This window comes from Medicago truncatula, chromosome 3, assembly GCF_003473485.1.
Source record: "Medicago truncatula cultivar Jemalong A17 chromosome 3, MtrunA17r5.0-ANR, whole genome shotgun sequence".
Taxonomy (NCBI): Eukaryota; Viridiplantae; Streptophyta; class Magnoliopsida; order Fabales; family Fabaceae; genus Medicago; species Medicago truncatula.
In genome coordinates, this window is record NC_053044.1 from 53,093,102 (window position 1) to 53,111,841 (window position 18,740).

General features: G+C 35.9%; 2 protein-coding genes across 3 annotated transcripts; both read right to left on the bottom strand.

Annotated features, from left to right (window-relative positions):
- Positions 1–7,957: 7,957 nt before the first annotated feature.
- LOC11428827 (uncharacterized) lies at positions 7,958–8,908 on the bottom strand. Its single transcript, XM_003603384.1, has one exon. The coding sequence runs from the start codon at positions 8,906–8,908 to the stop codon at positions 7,958–7,960; it is 951 nt and encodes a 316-aa protein (XP_003603432.1).
- A 615-nt stretch (positions 8,909–9,523) lies between these two features.
- Positions 9,524–17,326, bottom strand: LOC11432469 (peptidyl-prolyl cis-trans isomerase CYP95). Of its 2 annotated transcripts, XM_003603385.4 has the most exons (14): positions 17,073–17,326; positions 15,858–15,980; positions 15,720–15,774; positions 15,393–15,481; positions 15,043–15,067; positions 14,436–14,474; positions 14,217–14,334; positions 13,971–14,098; positions 13,397–13,754; positions 12,037–12,143; positions 11,663–11,867; positions 10,498–11,583; positions 10,343–10,411; positions 9,524–10,173 (listed from the first exon to the last, which is right to left on the bottom strand). In XM_003603385.4, the coding sequence occupies exons 2-14, from the start codon at positions 15,942–15,944 to the stop codon at positions 9,852–9,854; spliced, it is 2,688 nt and encodes an 895-aa protein (XP_003603433.2). In that variant the 5' UTR covers positions 15,945–15,980; positions 17,073–17,326; the 3' UTR covers positions 9,524–9,851. The 2 variants fall into 2 exon arrangements, with proteins under 2 accessions (XP_003603433.2, XP_024634046.1); XM_024778278.2 differs by lacking the exons at positions 15,720–15,774; positions 15,858–15,980; positions 17,073–17,326 and adding an exon at positions 14,869–14,917 and having other exon boundaries at positions 15,393–15,484.
- Positions 17,327–18,740: the final 1,414 nt, after the last annotated feature.

Sequence of the window (18,740 nt, forward strand, 5' to 3'; positions counted from 1 at the left end):
CGTGAGCATAGCTCAGTTGGTAGGACAATGCATTATTATATGTAGGGGCCGGGGTTCGAACCCCGAACACCCCACTTATTCACCTTGTAAGGTGAATTCTAGCCACTAGGTTACCTGACCAAAAAATAAATTGATATTATAATAAAATTATTAAAAGAACAAAAAAAGGTTAATATTCTCGATTATAAAATTAAAAAAAAAAAGTAAAATATCCTTATATCAAAAAAGTATAATAATTAACATGTTGTGTTTTTTATATTGAACCTAACTCATCTATTATAAAACTGACATGTAAGATAAGGAGATTTTGAGGATTTTGATTTTAGTTTCTATAAAACAAAACGGGGTATTTTTGTTTCCTAATGATCATAATTTTGAATTATTTTTAACATATAATATGACATGATTATGGCACATTTTCAACATAAAAGGGTCGTAATTATAAAATTTATGGTGGACCACATACAATATTGATCCACCTTATACATTGTAGGTTAAAATTAACAGAATAAGACCAAATTGATAAACAGAGATGGAATTATGGGATTAAAACGTAATATTTATTACTTAGGGGTCAAAACATAACCTGTAAATTAATCAAGAGACCAAATGTCTAATTAAGCGTAAAATAAAACTATATGTATATTATTAAAAAGAACAAAACTATATGTATAACAATCACAGCCCCTGCTACAACTTGAAAAAGGTAAATCGCGTTATTTCTCTTGATAATGATGTCGGTAATAAAGTTACTAATGAGCAAGGCTTGAGAGATGTGGCAAAACAATATTTTGCCAATATTTTCCAAAAGCAAACTGGTGACTTTGCCTCTGTTATAAATGTTATTAATTCTGCTATTTCCGACTCGGATAATGACATGCTTACTGCTCCGTTTACCAAGGTCGAATTCCGTGATGCAATTTTCTCTATGCATCCGGACAAGTGCTCCAGTCCTGATGGCTATAATCCGGGTTTTTATCAGCACTTTTGAAATTTATGCAGCGACGATGTTTTTAAGAAATGGTGTGCTTGGTTAGATACGGGACAATTCCCTCCTGATTTGAATATTACTAACATTGCTCTTATTCCAAAAGGTTATGCGCATGTTAGTATGAAGGATTGGCGCCCTATAGCACTTTGTAATGTCTTGTACAAAATTATTTCCAAGGTACTAGCAAACAGGTTGAAGAAAGTTTTGTCTCAATGCATTTCTGATAACCAATCTGCTTTTGTTCCGGGGAGGTCTATCCTAGATAATGCTATGGTCGTAATCGAAGTTTTGCATTTTATGAAAATCAAGACGCGAGGCGAAGACAGGTATGTTGCTCTGAAACTTGACATTAGCAAAGCCTATGATCGCATGGGTTGGGACTATTTGAGGGCTGTTATGAATAAAATGGGATTTAATAATTGTTTGATTAATTGGATGAGTATGTGTATCGAGTCTGTCGATTATTCTATGCTCGTTAACGGTGAACAGATTGGTCCCATTATTCCGGGGCGTGGTCTGCATCAAGGGGGTTCTCTTTCCCCGTATTTGTGTATTATTTGTGCTGAAGGCTTATCTTCGCTCATTAGAGATGCTGAGATACGAGGTGAGCTCACGGGTACAAAAGTTTGTCGACGCGCACCACTTGTCTCCCATCTTTTGTTTGCGGACGACTGTTTTCTTTTTTTCAAAGCTGATGAGATGCAGGTGAACGTTATGAAAAATATTTTCTCTACTTATGAGTTAGCGTCAGGTCAAGCTATTAGCCTTCCAAAATCTTATATCTATTGTAGTCGTAATGTGTCTGACACTCTCAAACATACTATTACTACTATTCTTGGAGTTCAGGTTGTTTTGGGCACAGGTAAATATCTGGGTTTACCTTATATGATAAGTCGAGATCGTAATGCAACGTTTGCTTATATAAAGGATCGCGTGTGGCAGAAAATTAATTCTTGGAGTGGTAAGTGTCTCTCTAAAGCAGGTCGTGAGGTTATGATAAAATTTGTTTTGCAGGCTATCCCATCATATGTGATGCCCATTTTTCAGTTACCAACCACCTTAATCGACTCAATTGAGAAGATGATGAACTCATTTTGGTGGGGTCATGGTAGAACAACACAACGCGGTATTCGCTGGATGAATTGGGAGAAATTATCCGCCCCAAAAATTCATGGAGGTATGGGTTTCAAAGACTTATCTGCTTTTAATTTAGCTATGCTAGGAAAACAGGGTTGGAAGTTTATCACAGAACCAGATTCTTTGGTTTCTCGGATTTTCAAAGCTCGATATTTCCCTTCTGGCTCCTACCTCACGGCTGTAATAGGGCATAGCCCTAGCTATGTCTGGCGCAACATTATGCGTGCTAGATTCCTTGTGCGTGGTGGTGCTCGGTGGAGTATAGGTTCAGGTGCATCTATATCTATCCTAAACGAACCTTGGTTACACAATGGGGAGTTTATTAGTAGCGAGATTCCAGGTGCTCCTTTTGTTCAAAATTTTACTATTAATAGCTTGATGAATTTGTATGACAAAAGCTGGAATGAACAGGTGATTAAACAAGTGTTTAGTACTGATATAGCAGATAAAATACTTCATACCCCGCTTATACATCAGGTTACAGAAGATAGAATCGTTTGGAAAGCGGAACAGCATGGTCGGTATTCTGTGCGTAGTGTATACAGATTATGTGTAACTGATTTGATCGACTCTTCTTATAACTGGCGGCCAGAATATTGGTCTGCGATTTGGAATCTAAAGGCCCTACCAAAAGTCAAGAACTTACTATGGCGCATGTGTCAGGGCTGCCTCCCAACATGAGTCCGTTTGTTAGATAGAGGAGTTGTATGTCCGACCGATTGTGCTAGTTGTGATTCAAACCATGAGGATCTTAAGCATGTGTTTTTTTATTGTTCTTTTGTTGTACAGGTGTGGAACAGAACCGACTTGTGGGGATCTGTACAACATGCTCTTTCTTCTACTGTTTCGGTTACATATGCTATTTTCTCCCTACTATAGCAACTGTCTGTGGAATTAGCTCAGCGTCTGGCAACAGTGTTTTGGAGCATTTGGAAACACCGGAACCTCAGAGTTTGGGATAATGTCACAGAAACCAGTGCAACGGTAGTGGAGCGTGCTAGAAATATGGTCGTTGATTGGCAACTGGCTAATACTCTTGCGGTTCTTGCACTTCACCGACCCTTGCGTTGGGGGCTTCCACTTTGGCACAACCTACCACTCAAACGTGGCAGCACCCTACCCCGGGGAGGTACAAATGCAACATTGACGCGGCTTTTTCCTCTCAATTCAATCGCACATGTATTGGAATTTATGTTCGTGACTCATGGTACTTTTGTGTTAGCCAAGACAGTCACATATCCTTGTATGGTTTCGATTGATGTGGGTGAAGCTTTAGGTTGTTGGAACAAAATTATGTTTAACATTACCCTTTGAGAGTTTTGATGATAACAAAGTATTAAAAATTGTCAATTGGATATGCTAATATTTGTTCAAGTGTACAGGACCATAGACAAAAATTTGGAATCATTATTAGGTTCTGGAAGAACAAAAGAGAGCAATGGAATCAACAAAAAGGAAGCTTGAAGCATCTGAAGAGAAGTGCTCCTGAAGTGATGACGCAATCAGAAGCAAGGTCATCAGAAGCATCTCATTAGAAGCTGAAGATCACCAGAAGTTGTAGTTCATCAGGAGATGCAAGACTTAAAGCTTCAAAGGTTGTTCAATAGATTTAATCTCGTCTAAGCATTGCAGAAGACTGGAAGAGTGAAGCAACGACTATTTTGAAAGGATTTGAAGGCATTGGATGATTGTTCTTTTAAGAGCGTTGACAAAGTACAATTGTACAAAGTGTACAACCACTATCTCCACTACTCAGTTTGTGTCTCTGCTACAAGACAAGAATAACAGCTCTGCCTGCAACAATGTTCCTACATACATGGAATGGATTTGAAATTGATCCTTCAGAGGACAATAACCATATCAGGCAAAAGATTATTGGTGATTGATCAAAGCTTCAAATGACTCTATTTTGATGTGCTGGCAATTCGCAACGTCTCTTTCACACCTCTATATAAAGGAGTGAAGACTTAGAGAATGGCAAGACTCAACAACAATTTGAAAGCGCCTAAACTCTATCAAAATTGTTCTGCATCAAAATTTCACTTAGAATTTCTTATCAAAGTTCATATCTTAGAAATTCTAGAGTCTTAAGAGTCTGTATTTGATTTGTATTGTGAACACCACCGATTGTATATCAAGTGTTCAACCTCAAACATTTTTCTTTGTAATTTTGTTTGAATTTGGAAGTCTCTTGCAGTTGTGCTTGAGCATTAGAAGTCTCTTGATTGTGTTCAGGAGCATAGGAAGTCTCTTGCAGTTGTGCTTGAGCATTTGAAGTCTCTTGCTAGTTTTAGCAGTGACCAGTTGTAATCAGATATTACATTTTAGTGAACTCTCCTTGAAAGTGCAAGGGGGACAGGACTGACTTCCGGTTTATGGAAGGAATCTGTATAATTGCTTTGTGTCTTTCTTCCTTCTCTCTCTCTGTTTTATCCGCTGTTATTTAGTTCTGGAAATCACTTCATAAGCAGAACTCTATTTGCTTTTGATCAGTGTTTTCAGCTTAGGAGAAAACGAAGAAAAAGCTAACACAATTCAACCTCCGCTTCTTGTGTTTTTCTCATCTTCATAGGTTTGCACTCGGCTCTACAATGGCTAAGTGATATGCAGATGGATGGTGTGGATTTTGAAACTGATTCGAAGCTGACATCAGACGCTTTTCTGTCTACTAGGAACGACACATCCGAATTTGACTCTATTATTTCATCTTGTCGTTTGCTTTTTAGTTCTTTATTTTCTAACTATAGGGTGGAGTTTGTTAGAGCATGATTATCCATGGTGTCTTTTGCCTTTTTTGGTCTACATGTCACACTGTGTGTCAGGGGAGCATTGATATTGCATCAACAATTGGTATCCTACTTTTCCACAGTTGCCAAACTAAACCACGGTAGCCTTTGTTATTTTTTTATTGTTTCACCAACACTTTTTCAAACAAAATATCATTTGCCTTCTCAATTTATTACCAACTGCACTAGTAGTTTATTTTAATGTCTTTGCATTTTTTATTTTTTTTGTGACAAAATGTTCGTGTATTGTGCTATTTAATATTTTTTTCTATATTTTTAATTTTGTTTTAAATATATGTTGTTTTCTTTTTAATGTGTTCTGATATAATTAAAATAATTTGTTTGAATTATACATATTAATGTAAAATATATATTTATAGTATATTATGAATTTAGTGGGACCCATTTTAGAGTTTTGGATGAGTGGCATGGATATTTGAAAAATGTAGTTGAGTGGTTTAAATAATTGAGAAGTGTGAAGTAATATAATATATTAAGTGGGGTCCATTTAAACCACCCATATGGGTGGAATAAATGTGGATACTCTTAAGCGACAAGCCAACGCGGTTGCTCATACACTTGCAAGAGAAGTCACGTTCTTAATTAGTCCCGCTATTTATTATGATATACCCGAATGTATTGAATCCTTAATTATCAATGAAATGCTATAAGCATGTTTAAAAAAAAAATAAAAATCACAGCCTTACGACGCTTTTCATCTGGTCTGACACTAACAAATTTATTCATTTCTATAAGCAAGGTAATTTGTAATAAACATGTTTAGAGTTGTTACCATAAATGTTATTTGACGTGGATTTTTGTGTAGATAAAAAAAGCCAGAGTTTTCGCTTTAAAAACTTTTCTTTCTTCATATTTTTACTGTTTTGACAAAAATAATATTATAGGTGGAGTAGTGTAACCATTAAAATTGACACAACTGAATGGTTTTAGGTGAGTTTCGTCTTACATACATGGTAAACATCCAACAAGGATATTTACTTTTTCGTACATATTCTCAGCTGTATTATTTTCACCGTACAAACAACAAAAGTAATTCATTAGATTTTTTTATTTTTTTTTCGAGTTGTTTAGTGGCTAAAACTCATCCATTTTAAATGTAAAGAAGTAGTGTGTTTTGAACTGCGACCTTGCATATAATATACAATATCCCTACTAACTAGCTACGCTAACTCATTAAACATTTTAACCATAATTCTTGTCAAAATAAATAAATAAACATTTTAACCATAATTTTAATAACAACCCGAGTAGTTGATTTTTGCACACCGTAGAAATTCTCATTTTCGAATGGTATGTGTCGGGCATCTTGATAGATTTTAAATTATTATTGCGCCGTTGATATTCTGTAATCTGCATCTCATTGGCAATGACGCGGGTCTTAGACACATTTTTAATGTTCTGACTTATGAAAGAGTAAATACTGTGATAATGAGTATTTTAAACAAAACTAGCCTTTGCTTTTTACTGTTTGCACTGGTTGAAAAATCAGTGAGATATGCTTAGAAAAAAGTTATTACGTCGTTATGTTGCTGATTTGCTGTAGAATATTGGACAGCTTCAAAAGAAAAAAAGAAGAAAAACTTTATAAATGCGTGTCACCAGTGCTGATCGTTGGAATGAGGAGGAAAAGAAATCATATCCAATTATCCATGGATGCCGGATAAATTAACGGCAAATATTACTCCTTCGTTTCAAGACTATTTGAAAGAAAAAAAAGTATTCTAGAAATCTAATATCTACTACTACTATAAAATAACAGAAAATCGGTATACTGTCATATACATAAATAAATACCGCTAAAAAAATTACAATTTTAGATATATACTATCTTTGTTCTAACAAACTAAAAAACATAATTAATAACAATTATTCAAAGTGTGCTAAGAATAGGAGGAAAAATACGGAGGCAACAAGAACATAAGGGAAAGGGTAGGAGACGATAAAAGTAAGTGTACTTTAATTTACATTGACATTGCGTGCATATTAAACTCAACGCTTTATACGGTAATCTAAACTTATTATATAAATAAATAATGAAATAAACTTTTAAATTAGCTTTAAATTCTGCATTGTCATTGTAAAAAGAATAAAAAATACACATGCATTTAAAAAATATCCCACCATTATGTTAATTTGTTATGTTAATTCTTAAAACATGTTCGCAGATTTATGTTTTTCTAGAGAACAGATATACGTGTCTTGTGATGTAATTTGATACGTGTGCAAAACTATTTTATACTAACGAACATGTTTTATATTAATCATGTCAATGATATTTCTAACTATCTATTATTGCAAGAGAAAAATTAAGGAATATATGGAAATATTTTATTTTTTTTTAAATATTTATCATTTTTCTTAACTTATATAAACAACTTTAAATTGACTACTCTTTAAAAGTAATGGAAAGGACCAACAAGGTCGGGTCTAGCGGAACATACTAGCTCCCACGTGTCAGACAAAATTCAAGTCCCAGCTGAAAAATAAGCACACATTTATCATGTGACAATGTTTTAAATAGGATTACATTACCTTTAATAAAGAAAATCTATGACGAAAAAAAAAATAACGCAGATAGTATTAAACTAAGTGGATTCAAGTTTCTGGTGAGATGAAAACATTATTGACATCAAAGACTTACTTACTTTTACTACTCATATATTTGATCACCCATAAACTTCATACATTCATTCAACAATTTTTTTTTTATCTTTCTCTTCCTATCACATCAATCTCTTTTATTCCTATCTTGCTCGAGAAGTATATGAGTTTTGGGTGTCTATAAATATTTTTCCTTATTTTATTTTTTATACTTGAGGCAGATAGAACTAATATCTGTTTGTGTGACATGCATTAGGCTTATTTAGTTTGTGTTTGTGTTAGATAAAACCGAATATCACAACGAATTTTGATGATGTAATCGTGTAAGATTAAAAGGAAATATGCATAATTCTCGATAGAATTGATTAAAATAACTCTGAAGCATGGCATCATTTAACTTGTAATAATAACCTGATTAAGGCTAATAATCATACAGGGAGCAAGCTAATTCCATGTTAGTCTCTAAGCTCACCTTTGCAATCTTCCTCATTAGCAAATCAGCCTTATCCCTCACTCTTGCTGAGCCTCTTACAGAAATATCAGCCAACAGACTTGAGAATTCTGAAAACATGAAAGCCTCTCTAACACATTCATCACTGTCATCAAAAAGTCGAACAAGAATATCAACTGCACCTTCCTTACACAACAAAGACCTTCTTCTTAACGCACTTAACATTGAACTTATTATCTCATTTGTTTTCTTCACTGCATTCAACCCTTCATCAAACCTCACAAGCAGACCAAGAACAGTAAGAGATGTTCCAGCTAAATCCTCATTGTTATTATCAGTGCTCTGAACAACTTGAAGCAGCACCGGAACCACTCCACCTCGAACAGCCAAAGTACAATTTCCATGGAATTGAACAAGTTCAGCCAAAGAACTCAAAAGGTGATGTGAATCGGCAGAATCAAGAAGAGAACTTTCAATGGCCTTCACCAGCAACTGAACAGTACCTGCTACCCCAAATTTGGCTTTGTTTTTATCAAACATGGCCAAACTGCAAATCAATGAGGAGGCAAGTTTGCATGAATCAATGGAACATGATGATGAGTTAATGAGAGAATTGAGGTGATAAATGGTTTCCATATCTGCAAGAGATTGCTTTAGATCAAGGTTGAGGGAAAGGTTAAAGAGGACCAACAAGGAAAGGGTTTGGATAATGGAGGAGGAAGCATTTGTGAGTGTGGCCAATGTTGAGATTGCTCCATCTATCTGAGCTAGCAAAGTTCTGTTCTGGGGACTTACCTTGGTGACGGCAGCCAATGTTTGAAGACCTTTCTCCTGAGTTTCATGAGAATCTGATTGTACCAGTATGAGACATTCATTAATGGTGTCAAAAACACGAGATGATGATGATGATGATACCGACATTTCAACGCTGATCTATGGTGTCTATTTCAACAACAGTTGTGGAGTGTTTAATTAGCTTAAGCTTAGATTTATATCTTTGCTGATATGAATTAGGAAAAGGCTAAAACAAGAACGCAAATGAGTTTTCTATACAAAACAAAGGGGTTTTTGATAGTTACAATGTTTTATTAGCATTGGAAACTGCTACGCATTAGGATCTTTGTCCGACTCTTTGGATCTTTAGTCCATCTCTTTGTGCCTGCCCCTCAGCTTAGCAACAGTTAAATAATTAAATAACAAAAACTTTACATTATGATTCAAATTACTAAAGTTTTTATCATTGATGAAATTAAATTTAGTCCATCTCATGGTCAGTACTTAGTACAAGTCATGACTCATGATACACTAACCTTCAATTTTCTACAGGATCAATTTTTTAAATCCAAATTTAGTCTAGTATATAATGAAAGAATATATTGATGTGCAAGTCAATTAAAGTAAATTTTAAGCAAGCAAAGCCGGTTAATATTTAGATTTCGGTAAAAATACACAGCTACTTCAAAAAAACAAACTGTGTAGGCAGGGGAGGTTGATTTCAAATTTTCAGAGGAGCATTATAGATCAAATCTAATAGCGTTTCCAAAATTTTATAAATTCAACTCAAATGATTGTGCTACCGAGGACATGGCAGGCAACAAAATACGAGTTTTCCTTAACTCCAGTTCCACCAAATACCGCAATAACTCCACCACCAGGGACATATCCTAATTTCACAAGTACTGTCTTATTTATTCTAGCATTAGAATCTTTAACATGTCATTGTTGTCTACAAAGAAATAAAACATGGTATATTGGCATCCACAAATTCCAGCATTAAGCAAAGCAGAAGGTGAAGTTCCAAAATTGAAGCCCCAAGCTCACAAAAGATGACAACAATACCCAAAACCATAGGGGACCAAGAATTTCACCTTTGGCCCGAGTCAGGAGAACCATCACCGTATGAGACCAAGCCTCTCTTTCCATCTGGGCTTCTGGATGATGAAGCTGACCTGTCTCTACTTGCTTTTCTTGGAGATGGTGATTCTACAGAAGACCTAGATTTCACTGGACTCCTGCTCCGGGAGTACGAAGAATGCCTTTCTACACGAGGAGAGGGGCGAGATCGATCGGGGGAAGTGCTCCGAACTGGGGAGCGAATGCGAACTGGGCTGCGGCTTCTGCTATATCTTCGAGCTCGGTAGCGTGGGCTGGGCGAAACAGATGGTGATCGGCTTCTCCTTCGGTACCTAAGTATATTCCAAATTATTTCCAAATAATTATATGGACTCAACTGCTATCAATAATATGGTTCAAGGAACTAACAATGGCATAACAACATAAGTTATGCAGCAAAAAAAAAAAAAACTAAATAATACACACACAAAAGTAATTGTCATAAGTAATGAGGAAAAAAACCTTGGAGGAGTTCTTCCCCGTGGTGGGCTTCTGAAACGCCTAGGGGAATACCTTCTGTAACTTGTATATCTGCGGACAGAATGCTCAGTCCATCATTCAACTATAAAATCTAAATACCAGCAGAAAGGTAACAAATTTGTTGCATATAACTTTACCTGTCACGATCAATTCTTCCATTGTACCGGTATGACCTCACAGGAGACCGGGAAGGGGTTCTATACCTTCTTGCATAGGAGTATCGTTCACTGAAACCTCTTCCCCTTCTGATACGCTTTGGCGAAGCATCAGGTGAAGCACTTCTAGACAAACTACCCCCACGAGGTGTTCTTCTCCTACGTACAGGGCTAGGACTCCTAGAATAACTGCGGCGATTGTTTCTACTGGGTGCCCTGACAGGACTTCGGCTAATGCTTCTCTTTGAGGGGACCCTACCAGAGCTTCTGCTTAAGCTTCTTGCAGGTGATCTAACTGGACTGCAACTTATGCTCTTTCTTGACACTCTTACAGGGCTTCTGCTTAAGCTTCTTGCAGGCACTCTAACTGGACTGCGACTTATGCTCTTTCTTGACACTCTTACAGGGCTTCTGCTTAAGCTTCTTGCAGGCGCTCTAACTGGACTGCGACTTATGCTCTTTCTTGACACTCTTACAGGGCTTCTGCTTAAGCTTCTTGCAGGTGATTTAATTGGACTGCGACTTGAACTCTTCCTTAATGGACTGCGATTTATGTTTTTTCTTGACACTCTTGCAGGGCTTCTGCTTAAGCTTCTTGCAGGCGCTCTAACTGGACTGTGACTTATGCTCTTTCTTGACACTCTTACAGGGCTTCTGCTTAAGCTTCTTGCAGGTGATCTAACTGGACTGCGACTTACGCTCTTTCGTGATGATACTCTGGGAGAACTCCTGCTCCGGCGGGATCTTACAGGGCTCTTGCTGACACTTTTAAGAGAACGAGTTATCACAGGACTTCTATCGACCTTTCTCCCCTTCCTGCCCCTCACCGGGCTCCTGCTGATGCTTCTTCTTGGACTCCTGCCGATGCTCCTAACAGGACTCCTGTCCATGCTTCTGACAGGACTACTGCTCAAACTCCTCCTTGATAGACGAGGAGGGCTTCTACTGACACTTGGACTTTTTCTCAATCTTCTTTTTGGGGTAATGCTCCGGCTCTTGCTCCTACTCCTCCTAGGACTAATACTCATACTCTTACTCATGGGTCGCTTAGGGCTTGTGCTTCGACTCCTGCTCATTAATTTTTTATAAGTGAAAGAAATGGTAAGCAGGATAAATAACTAAGGCATGACAAGAGAGGGAAGTAGACCTAGATTTGCCCAAATGAACATCCATCACGTCAGGCTGCCTCTCTTCACTTCTGTCAGATCTATAGGCAGCTCCAGTACCATTGCTATGCCGCTCTCCATTTTCCTTTACAGTTTTTACATTGCTCGCTGGCATACCTGCCTCTTCCTTTCTATGATGAATGGTGGGTGCATCTTTCTCCACAACTGAGGGAGACTTCAGTTCAGCTGGACATAAAAAAGGAGAGAAAAATGTTTCGCATATATTCAATGAATTAAACTCAACCAAAAAGAAAAACATTTAGGAGATGTATTCAACAGTTTGTTTTATTGAAAGAAAACTACGGGTCACAGAGAGATTTATGTGGAAAAACAATTAAATTACTTCGAAATATACCTTTTTTCTGATAACGATCTTTTCGCTTCAGCTCTTGCTGTTGAGTATCAAGACTTTCATCATCAGAGCTACTGCTACTCTCGCTATCTGAATCACTGCCAGATTCCCTGAAAAAGTATAACATTCAGTTTGAGACCTTGAAAAGATGTGTTTTAAGCATGGCTAGTTTTTTTGGCAAATATGACAAGTTAAATGTGTGAAAATGTACAAATTTACAATATATTATGTTAAAGTTTCCGAAGAACGCTACAAACTAAAACGACCAACAAATTTATCAACCAGGCATACAAAATGGTAAATTGAAAGGAGGATAGTTAAAAGCAGAGATCAAAATCATCACTTCAAACCATCAAAAAATTCTAACTGTAAAATATGCAAGGGAAACATCATTCACATGAAAATGTAAAAAACTGAATAAGGAATCTCTGCAGTAGATTATTCAATGCATACGAAGTACACGCCAAGAGAATTGGTACAGAAAAATACATATGGCAACAACCAATTTCATATAATTAAAGGCTGAGAAATTTGTATAAATATGCACAGAATGGGAAAAATAACCTACCTCTACCATTCTGAATCACTGCCAGATTCCCAAAAAAATAAGACCTTCAGTATGAGACCTTGAAAAGATGTGTCCTTAAGCATGACCTATGAAGCACGGACACTTCTCGGATTAGGTGTGTCCCGGTGTCGGATATGTGTCGTGTCCGGTCCGACACGACACCGACACTTGTAATTACAGTGAATTATGTGATTTTTTCAAATTATTAGCCGTGTCGGCATGTCCTTTGTCCGTGTCAGTATCTGTGCTTCGTAGAGCATGACTAGTTTTTTTTAGGCAAATGTGTTCTAAGTATGACTAGTTAAATGTGTGACAATGTGCAAATTTACAATATATTTTATTAAAATTTTCTGAATACACCGCAAATTAAAATGACCATCACATTAATCAACCAGGCATCCAAGATTGTAAATTGAAAGAAGGATAGTTAAAATCAGAGATCGAATTCATACACTTCGAACCATCAAAGAATTCTAACTGTTAAAAATGCATGGAAAATATCATTCACAAGAAAATGTAAAAAACCGAATAAAGAATCTCCGCAATAGACCATTCAATGCATACATAGTACACATCAAGAGAATTGGTACAGAAAAATACATAGAGCAACAACCATACTCATATAACTAAAGGCTGAGAAATTCGTATAAATATGCACTACATCGGAAATAACCTACCTCTACCATTGTGTATTACCATGCATGAGAATACATTCATCACTAGAAAGATAAATTACTGAAATCTGGAATCTGTACATGATAACAGAAGATTTAATCAATGCTAAGTATTCAATACCTTTTTGATCTGCGCTTCGATCTCTTATCCCGTCTTCTTCGCCTTTTGTCACGGCGTTTATCTCTTCTTTTTCCACGTTTATATTTATCTTTCTTGGATCTCTTTCTCTTTCTTCGCCTGTCATCACTAGATGAACTTATATTAGATGATGAGGACATATCTGAGTCAGAATCACTATCAGTTTCCGAAGATTCCATGTCTGAATCTGAAGAGCTCTCTGATTCAGATGAGTGGTATCTTTTCCTTTTCCTTCTGTCTTTTGAAGACCTCTTGAGCTTTCCCTTCCTCCGTGTTTCAAGATTATTGCCTTCACAGGCTCCATCCTTTCCTGTTTTTGATTTATTTACCTTCTTCCCATCTGAAAATATGAATATTCAAATCAAGGGGTTAATAATATATTAAAATAAAGAGTGGTAAAGAATAGAGCACCTTCAATTGAAGAGGGAAAAAAAAAAACAAAAAAAAAAACTGTGCAATTAAAAGAGTTGGAGACTGAATTTTCGGAAAGTAGGTTAATTGGAATTCATATTAGGAGTAGAACTGTATTATTCAAAATGACCTAAGCAATCCGTACCCTCATTATATTCACCACAGTTAATAATTTTAACAGTTACAGTTGGATGCCCTTCATCATCCCCAACATCTTCAATTTTCTTCAATACCTTAAGCCCTTCAACAAGCCTCCCAAAGACTACATATTTCCTGCAAAATTGCCCCACAGCAGCACAATCAGGCAATTTACCTTACATTGTCCTCACAAACAAAATATGAAATCCGAGTAAGAAGTAAAATGCCACCAAAAAATATTAGAATAGCAAACCTGTCAAGATGGTGATCAGCTTTCAAAGTGATAATAAAATGAGAACCAAGCTTATCACGGTCAGCAATTGCCATTGACAAAAGCCCAGGGCCATCATGCTTTAGCCTAGGTGACTCGTCTAAAATAAACCAAAAATACAAACCACGTTAATGTTGAGATAGAAATAGCAAAAGCAGCACTTTCTAGTATGATGTTGGGTGAAGAACGTATTATTCCTACCAGGAAAGTTTGAACCATATATGCTTTCTCCACCAGTCCCTGAAAATGCAGTGCATAGATGAGTTGAAAAATAATGGACACAGGTAAAAAAAAACCAACAAATCAAGAGAAATAAAAAAGAATACACTTTAACCTAGACTAATCTTTAAGCCATGACAGTAAAAATTACGAAACACCCAAAAGATATGGTATTTAATCAACTGGAAATGCTTTCAAAAATATAAAAATATGGAGCACAGAACTCAGATTATAAATAAATAAATCAACATATTTAAGAGACATATTACTATTAATATTACCAATTTCAAAACTAATCCAAATTTCTAAATCAAATAAAAAATTTATAATAGCCCTACTCAGTTACAGGCCAATTTGTGTTCAAGTAAAGGAACTGTGTTAAAGATGTTCCCAATTGACTTAGAAAAGAAATTACCATCGTCACAGGAAACATGCAAATGGAACAAGGCTTGCAACTCGGACAACTGAATGATCAAATAATAAAAACACAAAGGAAGTGACTACATATATTGTATTAAATTGCAACCATCAAAAAATGGACAGCAAACTAGTAATGGATGCAATATAATAATAATGATAAAATACGTACCATTACGATTGACAAAATCACCACCCTGTATAAAAGTAAAAACATCAGTTAGTACACATAATAACAGTACAATAATGCATACAAACTGGGCAAGAAGCTTATTAGAGTTATGATGATGGACAGTTTTGTAAGTTCAATGTACAACTTTGCAAGTGCAACAAACAACATTGTAAGTACAACCTTAAAACTATATCACAAGAAAAGAAGTTGTGACCATCAGCCCTGTGTATCCTACAGCATAAACAAGGGTAATGGGAAACCACTGCTAAGCCATGTTCAACCACAATGAAAGGGCATATATAGAAATACTGTCAAAAAATTTAGATTTAGGACCAGATAAAACAACATACCTTCACGATGGAGCCTTTCATAATTTGATGGAAGAAAGAACCCTTGTAGTGAAGCAATTTTCCAGTATTTGAACTGATACCTCTCTCTCCTGAAAACAATCAATCACAGAAAGGTGGGGGAGGATAAGTGCACCGTTCAATAGGTAGACAAATTGCAAGTGAAGACCAACTTGCAACCAAAAGCATAAACAATAGTTGCATGGATGGATAGTACATAAACATGTCCAAAAACCTGTTTGCTTGGATAGTAAAAGACTGGGATGGAAGAAAAGGCAACTTTTGAAAGCAAAAAGGAATAGTCAGCAAACAAATTAAAATTTAAAATACCTGTACATAATGCACGGAAATTTTCTGCAGTTTTGGGAGCAACATCATGGAAAAGCTGTGACAGCATGATGATCACACATTAGGTTGTATACTACAATAACTACAGCACAACTAATATATAGAAAGAATATAAAGTACCTCAAAAACCATCCTTTTAACGGGATCCCCATCGATAGATACATCCATAAACACCAGGGGATTCTTTTTCTTAGTCATGGCCTTCATCTTACTAATCAAATTTAAAACAGTGCAATCATTGACCTGAGGTAACAAGGCATTATTAATAAAATGTCATTTATTCATTTATTTTGAAATAAGCATCAATAAGGGAACAAATAGCAAGCATTTAGAGTTACGCATATAAAATGTATCAGCAAGAAAGCGGAAATATGGCATCGGAAACCAGTACAATACAATTGGGACTGAGATACAAATAATAAAACAGCAGAATACAATATGCCATAATGTACCAGAGTTATCATCAACGAGTCAGGATTCGTTGAGTGTCGAGGTTTATTTTGACACCAAATCCTATCCATTCATTTAAATTAATCTAAGGGCTTAGATTATTTCACTTAAAATCATCACGTGACTACGTGCGTGACCATTCTGGCAATTGCATTCAACTCTCTCCTAACAAATTCCACAATCAATGTCGCTTCTAGTTTAAATAAATCCATTCATTCTAATTAATCTAAGGGCTTCGATGATTTTACTTAAAATCATCATGTGACTTCGTGCGAGCAACATTCTGGCAATTTCGTTCAACATTCTACTAACAAATTCCACAATCGATGTCGCTTCTAGTTTAAGTAAATCATATCCATTCATGTTAATTAATCCAAGGGCTTAGATGATTTCACTTAAAATCATCACGTGACTCCGTGCGTGTATCATTCTGGCAATTGCATTCTGACACTCTCCTAACAAATTCAACAATCAATGTCGCTTCTAGTTTAAATAGAACACAAAATTTATTTATATTTATTTAAACGAAATACTTAAAACACAGGTTCGCAAAAATTAACAGAAAATAAAACAAATACTTAAACAAAATGCAATAACAGATCTAATAAACATAGAGAAATAAAATATACAAGTATAAATAACATGAACAACTTGAAACAGATAATTTAAAATAAATAGATAGCAATAATTGATACATATATAAAAAATAAGAACATCGTTCATCCAACGCCACGTTCTGTGCACCGCTTGATTGCAGGATCGCGGTGGTTGCGTTCTGCAGACGCACTGTAATCGCATCCTTGCGCGCTACGGTGCCGCACGATGAGAAGCGAAGGAAAACCTGGAAGAAAAAGATAAAGAAAAGGAAAGAGTGGATATTCTTACAGTTGTCGGCGGGATTCCTTGCTACGACGAAGAATTCCGGCAGCTTTTTCCAGTGGTTTTAACGGCGGGGTTGAGTTGAGTGCGACTCTAACTAGTTTGTGATGCAGGGGCAAAATGGCAGTGCAGTGGGTGAGATTTGATGTTTTAGGGTTTTAAGGGCCGTTTCCGAACCAAATGGATTGGGCTTGGATTGGTTTGCAGTAGAATCTCATCTCGCTTCTTTCCTCAAAGTGTAATAAGTTGGTTGGTAATTTGTTATTTGTCTATGGAGTGGAGTAGTGTTTAGTTAGGTGAAAATACATTACGTTTTTGTAAAGGACGCTTGTAACATTTTATTAAGTAGCTTATAATATTTCATTGAGAATTATCTTTATATTTATTTTTGATTATAAATAACTTGTATGTTTATAGATATTTATATTTATTATTTGCGGATCCCTTGTCTCTTTGTTTGAATATTGATCTTGATAACTTTGTAGATTGGTGAAGGTTTTGGTAAGAGATTTAAGCATTATACTCTCATTAATTATGTGGAACATTTAATGTTCTAAAAATAACGTTGTATGTGATCAACATCAACCTATTACAGACTCAACAGTGGCTGCAGTTCAAACTCACCTGCAAATTATGAGTCGATTGCTTGGTTTAGCAAATCCTTGCATGGCCCTTGACCATTGACTTTAAACATAGCTTTACTTTAATATCAACATGAAACACATTCAAAATGGCTACATTGCCATAAAATGCAATCTGGAAAAACCCTCGTAGTTCGTAACCACACCATCAAAGCCCACTTTACACGAGTTTGCAAGAGAACCGTCATCGATATTCAGACCATGATATTTGCATCACCATGCTGTCAATAAACCCCACGAGTTGGACAAGGGGCAGTGGCGGAGCCAGAAAAAAATGTCAGCGTGGACCACTAAAATTTATCATTGAAAAATTGTTTAAAGTCTCGCAAATTAGACCTATAATTGAATTATTTAAATTTTTCGGGTGGGCCACTACACCAATTTGCGGGAATTTGGATCAACCGAAACCTAAAACCGACATAAAATTGTATAAAATCTCGCAAAATAGATCTATAATTGAATTATTTAAATTTTCAGGTGGACCACTACACCACTTTGCAGGAATTTGGATCAACCAAAACATAAAACCGACGTAAAATTGCATAAAATTTCAAAAAATAGACCTATAGTCGTTGATTTTTTAATTTTTCCGGGTGGGCCGTGACCCACCCAGCCCATGAAGGCTCCGCCGCTGAATGTGCATATAGTTTTAGCTAAGATGGAAGCAAATGGTGTTGAACCTTTGATAATGGTTCAAGAATGCATGTCTTGTCTTTGCTCTGCTTTGCTTGCAGATAACTTAAGAGTGACCTTTTTGAGAGACTTTTTTTTTTTCTTCTTTCTTTTTATTGTGTAGCCAAAAAATTCATAGATATAAACAAAAACCGGATGTGAGAAAAATACTTCCCTTTTACAATAAGTAATGTTTATATAAAACACTATGATATAAGTTTCTGGAATATGAAACATGGTGTTATTATTTGATAGTGGATAATACAAAGTTATTGAGTATAATTACAGAGAAGTTTAAATCGTTGCCTTAAACAAAATGTAAGATACAATTCTCAATATATACATAAAAAAAATAAGGTTA

What these genes read in the sequence shown, in the direction of transcription:
- LOC11428827 (XM_003603384.1), bottom strand. Translation starts at nt 8,908, where the DNA reads ATGTCGGTATCATCATCATCATCATCTCGTGTTTTTGACACCATTAAT.
- LOC11432469 (XM_003603385.4), bottom strand. Translation starts at nt 15,944, where the DNA reads ATGAAGGCCATGACTAAGAAAAAGAATCCCCTGGTGTTTATGGATGTA. An exon ending in TTAAAAGGATGGTTTTTGAG is followed by an intron (nt 15,775 to 15,857) that starts GTACTTTATATT and finishes ATGCTGTCACAG; the next exon opens with CTTTTCCATGATGTTGCTCC. An exon ending in GCTGATCACCATCTTGACAG is followed by an intron (nt 14,099 to 14,216) that starts GTTTGCTATTCT and finishes GCAATTTTGCAG; the next exon opens with GAAATATGTAGTCTTTGGGA.